General features: G+C 36.2%; 1 protein-coding gene across 1 annotated transcript in view; it reads left to right on the top strand.

Moving 5' to 3' along the window:
• MYO16 (myosin XVI) overlaps nucleotides 1-12,873 on the top strand; it is a 257,006-nt gene that overhangs the window by 96,929 nt on the left and 147,204 nt on the right. Inside the window, exons 12-14 of the mRNA XM_065741050.1 lie at nucleotides 405-532; nucleotides 6,623-6,728; nucleotides 10,091-10,208. Coding sequence (XP_065597122.1) covers nucleotides 405-532; nucleotides 6,623-6,728; nucleotides 10,091-10,208 — 352 coding nt within the window. The remainder of the gene's footprint in view (nucleotides 1-404; nucleotides 533-6,622; nucleotides 6,729-10,090; nucleotides 10,209-12,873) is intronic.

Below are 12,873 nucleotides of genomic sequence, written 5' to 3'. Positions count from 1 at the left end.
ATAGCAGCACTACTAGACACATACAGACACCATTTTTGAGATTCTTAAAGTCCATTAGTAAAATTTCAAACCTTGCAAACATTGTGCAATGGCAATAAGTGTGTGAAGGTTTTTCAGATCCTTTTGCTTTACTCACTTCCAAAAGGTGCACTGTGGAGTGACAAAGTTGTATTTAATTTTGTATCTTAATTAGCACTTTAATGACTACAGCACTTACTGTTGGTTGGGGTTTTTTTAGTTAAACTCTTCACAAGTACTGTATACTTCAGGAGTACCATATATATGTACAGAGATTATCTTATAATGCATAGAGAGCTTTACAAAGAGTTGCAGGCGAGGGGCATGGAAGGGATGAAACACAATTTGAAATATATTGATCATGTTAATTTACAACATTTTTTCAGGTCACCCAGCTTTATTTAAGCAACTCTGGTAAACTGTGTTCGACACTTCCCCCTCATATATTTTCCTGTGCTGAAAGAGCTTACCACATGCTATTCCAGGAACAGCGTCCCCAGTGCTTTATCCTCAGGTGAAATTTTATCTTTCTATTGACTATTTTACTACTTCTGCCTTTCAACTGTTTCCTCCAGGATTGAGTAGTTAAGATTTCCATTTTATTTTTTCCTCCAACTGAATTCTTTCTGTGTAATGATCTCTATATCATACATTAGAACAGAATAGAACTGAAAAAGGTTTAATTACATCTCAAGTTCATAAATTTTCTTGGGAACTTCCCACTCCATCTAACTGGATTTAATTATCAACAAAGAATTAATGATAATGAATTCAGAGCCATTGTGTGTACTGGTAATACTACATGGAAAGGAATGAGAAACAGGATCTAATGAAAATAAAACCACAAGTCCTTTATGAAATTGTAAACCTCTGAGTTGATGCACCTTTATTGGAGCTTCCACTTGGCCTCACATGTTTTGTGAGATCCTGAGCTTGTTATTTAGACCTCCATCTTCAGCATTTTATGCAATTTACGGTGTTGTCCCAATAATAAATACATACAACAATAAATAGATTTATAAAAGTATTAAAAATCTCCAGTGAAACAGAGATTCATCCAAATACGCTGCTTTTATTATGGTGAGACTTTGGATTCTCTTGGCTTCCTACATCTATTAGTCTGCTGCCCCCCCCTTTTCTGCCTTCAGCCTACCTGAAACCAAAGAGTGTGACAAATTTGATGTAGTTTCTAAATCATATCAGTTTGATTGTTGCTTTTGGCTGAAATGCAGAACTTTGCGGGAAATAGGAGGAAAAAGAAAAAAAGTTAATTTTGACTTCACCAGGGATAAAAACTGAACTCTTTGAAAGAACTTATAATTGCTCTTGAACTACCTGTAATTTTAGAAGCTAAGGGTACTGTTTTAAACTTTAACAAATACAATGAATATGTAACTACAATTGTATATATAAAGTTTTATTGGATTCTGTTTGTGTGGATACAGACTTGTGTCAGTGTTTGAAGTTTATATATTAAGTCCAGAGCAGGACCAGCAGGGCCCACTGTTTTCGGTAGTTGGTTTTGGCTTAGTCCAAATAGTTCATAGAATGCCACATAGGAAAATAGCCACACTAAATCAGAAGGATGCTAGATTTGTTTGTTTTTATTAGAAGTAAACCCAGTGAAAATTGATTATTCCTGTGGATATGCACAAAACTCAGAATAAAATTCCCTGGATAATTGCAAGAGACACCATTATTGGCATACAGGTACCCTGTGAAGTGCTCACTAAGTTGATACTTTTGTCTTCTATTGCAGTCAGTAGCAATGTATATGTATTTTTATTTCAACTTTTCTTCTAATGATAGATAATAATACTTAATAGTATGAGTAACTTGTTAGTAGAGTTTATGAACACGAGGCTTTATTCTATTGTAATAAATCTTACAGTGAGATGAGTCCACTGTTTTGTTATGCATTTTATGTTGCTTATGTTGTATTTTAAGATGTAATAAGGAACAGTGAGGATTAGTATCATGACAGAGATAATGTTTTATTTTCACTTGCAGTTCTCAGAACGTGCAGTTAAACTATAATCAGCCACAGAAGACCCACGTGATGGCAGTGTCTATGATTGTCTCCTGAATCCTTCCTGAAAATTTGTAGTTTGTTTCTAAGAAAAGTAATTTCTTTATGAAAGACTATTATTTTCAGTATATCTGATTACCCAATATCTTTTCAAGAAGATTGGAAAGAGTTTCAGAAAATATGCCACTATGCATCTTAGTCCTATTATCTTCATCAAGCTTCTTAATTCTGGAGAGAGAAAGTTTATTTTCTATTATCAATGTTTTTCAGTACCTTTTTTTCTTTTTTTTCCTGCTTAATTACAAGGAGAAACTTTCTGTCAATTTAGTGGCAATTGTTTATGATTCACGATTTACTCTTTTATTGCACACAGAGTGTGCTTTTGAATTCTGCATGCAGGGTAACCCTTAATGATACTGTTCTTAGTCTAGTCATTTTTGCCTTCCATGTTTTCACAAGGGTAACAATGAATAGAGGTAAAGGCACTTCAGCCTTGACTGAAACTGAGCTATGTCCAAAGCTATCATCCCAAAACCATGGCTAAACTGTAAGTGCTACTTAATTTTCAGCCCATGTGTGTTTTCAGAATAGATTCATAGTTTCTGGGCTGAGTCTCACAGTGCTATTTATTTCATGCTTAATCCTGACTAAACCAGGAGTTTGGTATTTCTTTACCCAAGTCCCTTACTATGAACTTGCTTAAATCTTCGCTTATTCATGTCAGTGAGTGAACTTGTCATTCATACCCAAGCAGGTATACTTAGTGTATGTGGTGCTGCTCATAGTTTCTGTCCTGTAAGAGATCCATTTTAAGCGCCTAGGACAATTCATATCTATTTATCAGTTTTTCTCTCTGCCTTCTTTGCGTCTTTCTACTTCACTTATTTTCTTGTATTCTGGAGCTTTACTTTTAACTTCATCCATGGAACTACATTGTTAAAAATTTCTATTATTATTTGGACACCTACCTGTGCAACCTGGGCTAGGGAGCTGCTTTGGCAGGGGGTTGGACTTGATGATCTCTAGAAGTCCCTTCCAACCCCTACAATTCTGTGATTCTGTGATAATTTGGACTTCACAAATGTCCACTCACTAAAATCAAGCATTTTAAAATAGAAAAAAAGATATGTCCAAACTAGCAAAGGGTTTCCTGTCAGTTATTCATAATTACTTATAGTTTATAGTAAGCTTATGTCATTGATGTATGCTTAATACCAGGAGCTAGTTGTGAATATACTCTTAATGAATGTTATCAAATAAAATATTGTTATGCTTTTAAATAGCCCGTAGATAGACTTTTCATAATTAACTTGCTTCTGACTGGATTTTGTTCCTGCTGTGCAGGATATGAAAATGCATTAACCACTGACAAGATAAGTCAGAGATGTCTGGAGAGCCTAAGCATAGTTTATAAGCTTGTTAAAAGCTAAGAATCTTTAGTCAATCAAGCCAATGGTTTATGGGATGTTAACAGCTTATTTGTCAATTTAAAAAAGAACAACAAGCATTAAGGAATATATATAATGAATTGTTATAATTGTGTAGAAGTTGTCAATATCCAGTGGTTTTATTCTGATATAAACCACATTTATAAACCCAATAATCTGGAACTGAGAGAAATCTTCATCTTTTAAAGTAGAGTTTTAAAGTAGAGTGACTTGGCAGCCTTTGATTTCCTCAGGTTAGCATCACCACATGTATTCTGTTCAGGTTAATAATTTGTATTTTCTAAATTATAATTCAGTGTATTATAATTGCAGTGAGCTGTGGCAGTACAGTTTGACCATCTTATTTATAACACAAAATTGTTAGAAATACGCTTTTCAATTTAGTTTAGCAAAATAGTTTCCCACAAACATGCAGAGTTGTTTAGTTACTTTATATTTAGCAATGTTACTGATACATTTGTTATATCAAGTCCAGCAACCTCAGCCATGGAGCAGGATCCAGTGTCTTGCTGTGATAACATGCAAACTGAGAAGAAATGATTCTGGCCTTCCAAAAGGTCTCTCTCTTTTCCCTAGATACACACCACTGTCAAATTGGGAATTTGTATTAATAATGTACAGAATTGAGGGTGGAATGTTAAGGGACTGGCTTCAGAAGTTCAGAAGTGTAGCAAGCATATCTGATCTGAATCTTCCTTTGAAACTGGTAGGAATCTTATTTGAAACGAATTCTGTTGGAAGTTTTCCAGCATTTCTGATTGTAATTCAAGTAGTGCAAGAGTAGTCTTTGTGTATTTTAAGTATTACTGCAGAATTGGTCAGAACTGTAAATGAAACGGCCAGTAAAACCCTGCATGTTCTGTGTCCTGAAGTGACAGGGAGCTCCTTCTTTCCGTATTTTGCCAGTTTCCCCCAAGCATGTAATTTATTTGATTAAATTACATTGGATCTGACACTTGCCAAAAAATAATGATCCAGTTAAGGAAACTATCTGAATTCAGAAATAAATCATTTGAATACTGTGGCTCTGGGCTGCCTGGTCTAGTGGTTGGCAGCCCTTCCCATGGCAGGGGGGCTGAAACTAGATGGTCTTTGAGGTCCTTTTCATCCCAGGCTATTCTATGGTTCTATAATTCTGTGATTCTATGAATATCAGAATGATGTAGATGGATATAAAGGGCAGTGTACATTGGACAAGATGTGGGCTGTTAGATTTTCAAGCTCAGTGACATCACATGTAGCCGTGATTACTAAATGTATGAGATAAATTAAGTACAAAGAAGTTCCTTGTAAGCCAGAATAATCGATGGTTCACTGTTACTAGTCTTGCTGATAACCTGTGATATGATGATAGCAGGTAGCAGCTGTGATTTTGGTCCATGCATACTGTGGAGGGATAAAATTATTTCAAATCATGGCACTCAGGTGTCAGTGAATGTGCTCATGTGAGTGAGCAGTAGGAAGTGTGATTTGAGATACACATATATCCGTCTGTAGGGGAGGAGCATCACAGGACTAATGCTCTTGTTTCACTTTTTTCTTCTGTTACTGATGACAGTATAAAAGAACCCAGGATTTGGATACAGTAATTATAAACACAGAAACATTGCTTCTTAGGGAAAGAGGCAACTTTGTACAGTTAACAATAAGAGAGAGAATCCATGCTTGAGAGTGACATCAGGTATAACCTAAAATGAAATGAATTGTTGTAGGAAGTCAGAAGCTGAAGATCTGAGCAACATATTCTGCACTTACGGAGCATCTGGTTAATCCTGTAGGGATACTAGTTTCACATTTTCTATGGTGGTGGCCTTGATTTAAAGTGATTCGTTTTAAGACCTGGTTTAAATATGGCTTTGTGACCTATTATTTGAGGGCTTTGTGTAGCATATATCCAGGTTGCAAACCTTGGACTACAAACCTCGTATGGATACCAGCAGGAGACTGAAGTCCAGGATCGGCCTCCAGCTTGTTACTGAAGCATGGAGGACATAAAAGCCACTTGATATATTACATACAGTAAGGAAAAATCCCTCCTGACACCTAGGAATGCACGTTATCAGGAAAACCAGTATGATATCCACCAGAGCTGAATGTGTCCCCCATAGGAACTAAGTGGCACGGAGATGCCAACTTTGAGTATGAAAACCTTTTTCTCTTCTCTTGTTTCTTCTTTTATTTGTTTTCTCATTTGAATTGAGATTCTTATATGTAGAGCAGTGGCCAGGCTGATAGTAAATTTTGCTGCCCTCTCATTTTCATAAGCTAACTTTCATACTGACCAACCAGCGTGGCCATTGTACTTAAACTGGCTGTTGTAGAAACAGTCTTTGAAACATGATCAAGTAGGTAAATGAAGAATCATCATCAAATTACATTTTGTTTGGTTCAGTTACAATGTTACAACTTACAATGCATGTAAGAAATTCCTTAATCAGGCTTTATTGACTTTATCCTTTCCATCTTCATGCTTTAACTACTCCACAGTTTGCTTCCATCACCTATTCCTTCATTTTCTGGTTTTTTTCCTCCTTCCAGCTTCCTTGATCAAATTGTCCATTACTTTGTTTTCTTCATTTGTATTTCCTCTCAAGAAATTGTTTGGAATATATATTCCACATCATGAGCAAGAGGTTAAATGTTAGCTCTGGGCCAACTAACTCTTAAATAATCCTTTTATTTTACTTTTTCTTCATTTTAACTTCCTTTCCCTTCTTCCTAACTCTTTGTTTTTCTTTCTGACTCCTGTGATTACCACAGTAGCGTTTCTCCATCTGCAAAGAACCAGGCAGTGTAAGCCGAGTCTTTTGCTGGCCAGATGATAAAGAAGGAGATAAAAATTTTGCTGTACATACCTTCAAAATGGCTTTAGATTTGTTTGGCTTGGTCTGTGGTACAAGACAATACAGATAGACAGCTCTGAGTAACAGTGTCATGTTAACCCTGTCTATCTCCTATGCTCTGTTCTTGAGTTTTTGCTGTCCATAAGCCTGTTATTTCAAATAAGTGTTTGACTGAGATGTCGTAAATTCATTCCAATACAGGTAGTAGAAAGCATATTATTTATCTCAGATGTGAAAATAATCAATGATTACCCTCCCCTCTTTCTTGCTTTGACATTTTACAGTGGAGAAAGTGGTTCTGGGAAGACTGAAGCCTGCAAACAAATAGTGAAGCACCTCACTTGTAGATCTAGCTCCAGCAGAAGTACCTTTGATACAAAGATAAAAAATGTAAGTAGCGTTCTGGACACTTGAGTAGAAGAAGGCAAAACTCTGGCCTCTTTGTAGGCAAAATCATTTGAACAGCAAGGAAAAACACATCTGCTGTGAATAAGTTTGTAAAGGGTTTTCACTACAGTTCATGTCAAAGGAGGCTTCTGTCTTGCCTTGACCTGAATGCAAGCGGGCTTAAGTTCTTATTGATATGATGAGAGGAAACTAAAAAGTGGAGTCCAGTTTTGTTTCTTTATATTTTAGTGATTTTAGAAGGTAGTATTGCTGTGAATAGGAAATACAGCGTGATAAGGTTCTGCCTCCTAAATGTGTACCAACTGCCTACGGTAACTAAATAAGTTTCTCTGTTTAGTTGTGGTCTTTGTTCCATCCAAGAAGTGCTTGGACATCTGAAGTAACAGTGTATGAAACAGAAATTGGAATGTTGTGGAAGAACTGCAAGGGCTGACTGAAGTTATAGACCTGTTATTGGTGCATTAAATATGGAATAGGCAAGAGTTTTGAAATACTTGGTCAGTAATATTTTATTCCAATAGCAGAACCAAATTATGTCCAATACACAAAGAAATCACGAGAAGCTGTTTTGCATATTAGATAAATTAGACTCCATGCTAAAACATTGTAAATGTAAAGTTTTCATTCGACTGAACATTGCAGCTCAGCGGTGTTTTATTGTTACAGCTGCCACAGTGCTATAGCAGTTCAGACTGACATTAAAATTTTTGCTGAATTCTTCAGCTTTTGAAAAATTACCCTTCATGAAAATACTTATCTGAGATCCCAGTTGAGAAATATTTAAATTGTATGTTTTAACACAGTGTCCAGTGCAATAACTGAGCTGTGAGTTTCATACTTAAGAAAAAATTTACTCTCATCCAACCTGATGACCTTCCTCCTTCACAGAACTTACAGTAAACCCAATATAGTGTTTTTATCTATAACTTGCCACATACATGGCATTCTGTAAAGCTCTAGATTCATTCCTTGTGTTTGTTTTTAAAAGCATCACATGCATCATTCAAAAAACACTGTTGTTTTTTTTTTTGTCCTTAATTGTGCATGATTCAGTCCAGAAAGGTGATAAAATAGTGTCAGAAGTCCAGCTGACACTAATGTACAAACCAGAAATCAGGATTGTTAGAGTTGGATAGGTTACAAAGCAGTGGCTCCTATTTTGTACATTTCAGTAGGTAAAATAATAAAATTCCTATGGATTTGGGCTTCATACTAGAAATCAATGATGGTTTTTTGTGTTTTGAAGACATTAAAAAAACTAGGTCACACAGAAAACACTACGGTTGTATAAACACTAGCTTTGTTTTACTTTCTGTAGTCATACAATTGCCATGTTAAAGTGCTTTTCACAGTGTAATCTGATTCATTGAGGTAACTAATTAGACTGGTGTATTTAACCTGTGTTTCACTTGCCAATATTAACAATACTGGTGTTATTTTTTTCACTTTTTTTTAATTGAAATTATGAAGTTTAATGTTGGCACCATATGCTTCTCATTCTAAATGCAGGAGCCAGAAGCTGTACCTGTTTCTACTACTCCTTTGTGTTTGCCTTTACACTTACTAGCTTCATAGGTTTACTTAAAGTTTTGAGCTTATCATCAGGCCACAGATATTATTGAATTAGAACTGCAAAATTCAGGTCAGATCCTTCAAATTCTTTTCAGAAAGTTCAGATTAAGTTACGAGTAGAAGAAATAAGTAAATAAGTAACTTTGTGAACAAACAAGTGAGAACTGTATGTTTTGGATACTAACGTGGGAACAGTGGAATTGGAAAGTGAGGGAAGCAGTTTTGTCTTTGCAGAGACTTGTCTCCTGACACAGTTTAAATCCCCACCAGGTCCTCTGGCAATATGTACCAGGAACCATTCACAACACCGTGTCCTCCTTGCTTTGCAAATGAAAAATATGCAAATATAAACCTTACCATGTTATGTGCCGTGGAGTTTAGAGTCCTAGTCTTGATTAGTCAAATAGTCTAGAGTAAGGCATATGTTTCAATGAGTCTTAATGCAGATAGAAGAGAATCACCTCGTATTAAAAAAAAAAAGATGAATTGCATTTTGTCTATAGAAGGATCCCTTGTGAATAGCTCTTATGGGACAGCTGGCTTCAGACAGAGAGGAGGTAGTTGTAGCAGATCCCACCCAGGGGAAATCACATGGTAGTTCTGTTTTAGTTGCCTTTTAAGGTGCTTTGATGAACACAATGACCTGGATTTGTGCTTGCTGCAGTTATACATAGCACCATTAAAGTTACTGAAGCTGCACTGGTCAGACTAAGTGCTGAATTAGCCTAACTTAAGCTAATACACCCTAAATCTCAATGCTATAGGAGTGGAACCAAAATTAAGTTCAGTAGCTTTCTGCTGCCACCTACTGCACCAATAGCTGCTTTAATTAATTGCACTGGTGTGTCCCATTTTCAGAGCTACAGTCTGGTTGCAGCCAAATGTTATCTGTGTCTCTCTGCGCTCCTCTTCCTGCCCGTGTTTTTCTGGCAGGTTCATCCAGCTCCAGCAAAGCACTGTTAGCTCAGAACAGCAGTGTGTTGGAGCCACACTGTGTTCAGTTTGTTGGGATACTAAAGAAGAAACTGCTGAAGGGAATTCATTTAGTGTAAGAAACTAAATGTAAAACAACAAAAAACTAAATACAGAGAAAACATGGAAGAGGGCAGGGTATATTTCATATATTTATTTTCAATTAATGTTTTGATAAAGCTCTTTTAAATTGTTAAAAACTCTTTTAATTGTTGTGACCATGAAGATGTCATATGGAAACTCAGTAAGGAGAGATGCAAATAATAGACTGAACCTGCTTTTTCCTCACTTTTTTATGAGTATAGTGGTGAACCAATTCTATTACAAATCAGTGATTTATTCCAGTTTGTTGTGGTTTGGGATAAAACCAGGGCAATTCTGGTATTGTATTAAGCTTTGTAAATTCCTTTGGTTGGTTGTTAGAATTAACTGACTGTATCTTTTCAAGCATAACTGCGATGAAAGACTTCAGTCTCCTTGTTAATGCTCCCAGCAGTGTCCACGTGAATCCAGCCACTTGTATTCAGATTGCCTATAATGGCACAGCGCAAGGATGGGCCCTTGTCCTTTCCCTTCCATTTACAACTCATGTTATTCTGACGTCACTTAGGTGGGGTTTTTAAGCTATCTTACTTTAATTTCTATACTGAAAAAAAAATCTTGCAAGGATTTTGTTAAATTCCAAGCTAAAAAGAGATCTTATTTTCCCAGTCAGTGGATAGAAACCAATTTCAGTGATGTGTATTGAAATATTTTCTCCTCTTTTTATTACTTTACCTTTTTTTTTTTTTAATTTGCAGGTAAACTGTGTCTTGGAAGCCTTTGGACATGCTAAGACACCGCTGAGTGATTTTTCCAGCTGTTTTATAAAATACTTTGAGCTGCAGTTTTGTGAGAAGAGAAAGACACTAATTGCAGGTAAATATTATTTAAAATGTCTGATGACTATATTATGATTACTGTCAGACTAGAAGGTGAGGAGTTGCAGTGTGCCACACAGGCAGTTATCAATTGCTTTCATGTATGTGAAAAAAACAAGGGAGTTTACGGAGTGTTAGAGGAACATGATTCATAGCATGTGAATTCACAGCTTGTTCGAAGTAAAGCAATTAGAGGGAGAGAGAGATGCTCTGTGCAACCACTAGGTGGCAGAGAAACACAAGAAAAAGGCTAACCACTCCTGATTCCTCTTCCATTGCCCAGGAAACAGCATTTCCCTTTATGCCTGAGTCTACCAAATGGTGACGGCTGTGTGTCACTTTACTGACTGATAAAAGTTACTTTTTTGCATTTTGAACTATTGTGACATTGGGCGTTTTAATGATCCCTTAAGCTTAACTGTTAAACTTAGGACAGACTGCTTCATAGCAGATATACTCTCTAATAACCAAATTAAAAGTTACCATAATTTGAGCTTCCTCTGAAGGAGCTAGGAATCATACTGACATTTCTTTCAGTTAGAGTTGAGAGTGTGGAGTTAGTGTCTGCTTTCACTAGAAGTGGGAGCCAGAACACGTTCATTAGTGATGAAAGTGGATATTGAGCAAAAGTTCTGTGGATTCTGAAAATTCTCATCATCTGAGCCAATCTGGGAGAACTGACATTTCTGGTCTCTGTAGGCCATCAAAAAGGCACTCTATACTAAAGTGAGAGGTGAGTGCAGTACAGTTTCCTACTTGCACTGATCCTTCTGGAGAGCATAGCTGTGTGATGACACCTTTTTGATCCAACTAATCTAGATTTCACTGGATAAACATTTCCAAAACTGCTCCTTTCCTAAGAAGTCATTATTAATATGTATTAGTTTGCTTTTTTTTTTCAAAAAATGTTCGTTGGAAATATTTTGTAGTGATAATTACAGTTTATTTTCTCAAGAGTATTCAGTGTACCATATCAAATACGAGAAAAAATATCTCTGTGTTAGAAATCAGTATCCCTCTTTTTCAGTTTTGATTTTCAATAAAAATTTTCCCTTAGTTGATCCATATGTAGTTGTGCCGTGTTATCCTACTCTGAATCCACAATGATGGTTTTCCTATGTTTTATATCAACATATTTCAGTGTGTGAGCATTTCAGAATCATAAATAGATTTCAAAAATCATAAATTTTCATGATACATCTATACTAAACTTAATTCATTGAGTTCCTCAGATGAGGAAAGTGTAGAAGCCTTAATGTTATGTATTCAGCAAATTTTTGAGTGCCTTGCTTTCACTGGAGGGATCTGATTTTTTCTAGTATATTTGCTAGCTTAATTCATAGCCTTTGTCTATGAGTGATATTAATGTGGAAACAGCTAGTTAGACTTTGATGTCAATTTTCTACACTGGTGCTGTACCTTTATAACTTTGAAACCACTGACATAGAATGAGAAAACCTAGGCTTGAGTCAAGGCCATGAGCAAATATAAACAAATTGTTTATCTGCCAAGCATTCTGCATATTCTTAAGAATTGCATAAACTACTTAAACCAAATCTCAGGTTGCCAAGAATTCAAAAATTTAGTTAAAAATGAGAAACTTCACTGCAGCAAAAAAGTAAGACCATGCATATTACAGTTGTTCATTCTGTTTAATTTTCATTGTAGATGTTGGATTTTCTAGGCCACTGCTAAGCATCACTTTTGAATGAAATTGTCCCTGACTGACATTGCAATAAATGAGGAAAAGAATCTGGCATGTTGTCTTTGGCTGGTTTAAATCCTACCCAATGATTCTGTATCTATTTGCAAGATTATTCGAGGCAGTATTTACTGTTTCATACTGTTTAAACATGAATGAAGAGTGTAAATATACAGAGCACCTGATTTTGCTGAGATAAGACTTTATAACTCATTTGAGGAAACTGGGCTAAATATGTCTGATCTGTAAATAAAAATTCAAGTGATGCAAGGCTGCCGACAGCAAAGGTCTTAAACACCTTAACAGACTGAGCTTGAAGGGAGAGTTCCAAAACAGTTGTTTAGGAGGAGGTGAGCAGAGTACACGCATACATTCTTATTATACGAAACAAGTTCAGGGTAGCATTCTTGGCATTTTAAGTGGAACTGGATCAACTTTGAAACAGCATTTTTGTTTGTGCTGAAGTTCTTTTATGCCTGGACCTTGTAGATGCCTTGGCTTTTGTCACATAAGCTTTCTGGTAGAAGAAAGTCCAGTACACCTGCAGAACAGAAATGTTGGCCATGGTTTTCATCTGTAGGCTTGATTTTGTCTTTATTACAAACACTTCCATAAGGTTTTGAAAACAAGAGTGGAGCTCTTGAGTGCGGTTCTGCTAAAAGCCATTACAGACATCTGTAGAGGTTTTGTGTGTCTCCTTTGACTCTGGTTTATGACGAGAAACCCTGCGGTGTTACGCTGAGCTGAGACTTTTCCTGTAATAAATGGCTACATGGTAAGGTGCCTTCCATTACTTTCATCTATACAAGTGGAGAAAATACAGCCTGGATTAAGTCACTGTTCATTGTGACTGAGTAAGATAAGGCACTGGGAACTAGTAGAAAGCGATACCTCAGAACAGATTCAGAATAACCTACAGATCAGTGACTTCGTTAAGTTTCTAAAATGAACTAATTTGCAA

This window comes from Cyrtonyx montezumae, unplaced genomic scaffold (genome assembly GCF_038088225.1).
Source record: "Cyrtonyx montezumae isolate F1298 unplaced genomic scaffold, pur_monq_1.0 scaffold_3, whole genome shotgun sequence".
NCBI lineage: Eukaryota > Metazoa > Chordata > Aves > Galliformes > Odontophoridae > Cyrtonyx > Cyrtonyx montezumae.
Note: the sequence above shows the minus strand (reverse complement) of the source record. Positions and strands in the feature narration are given on the sequence as shown.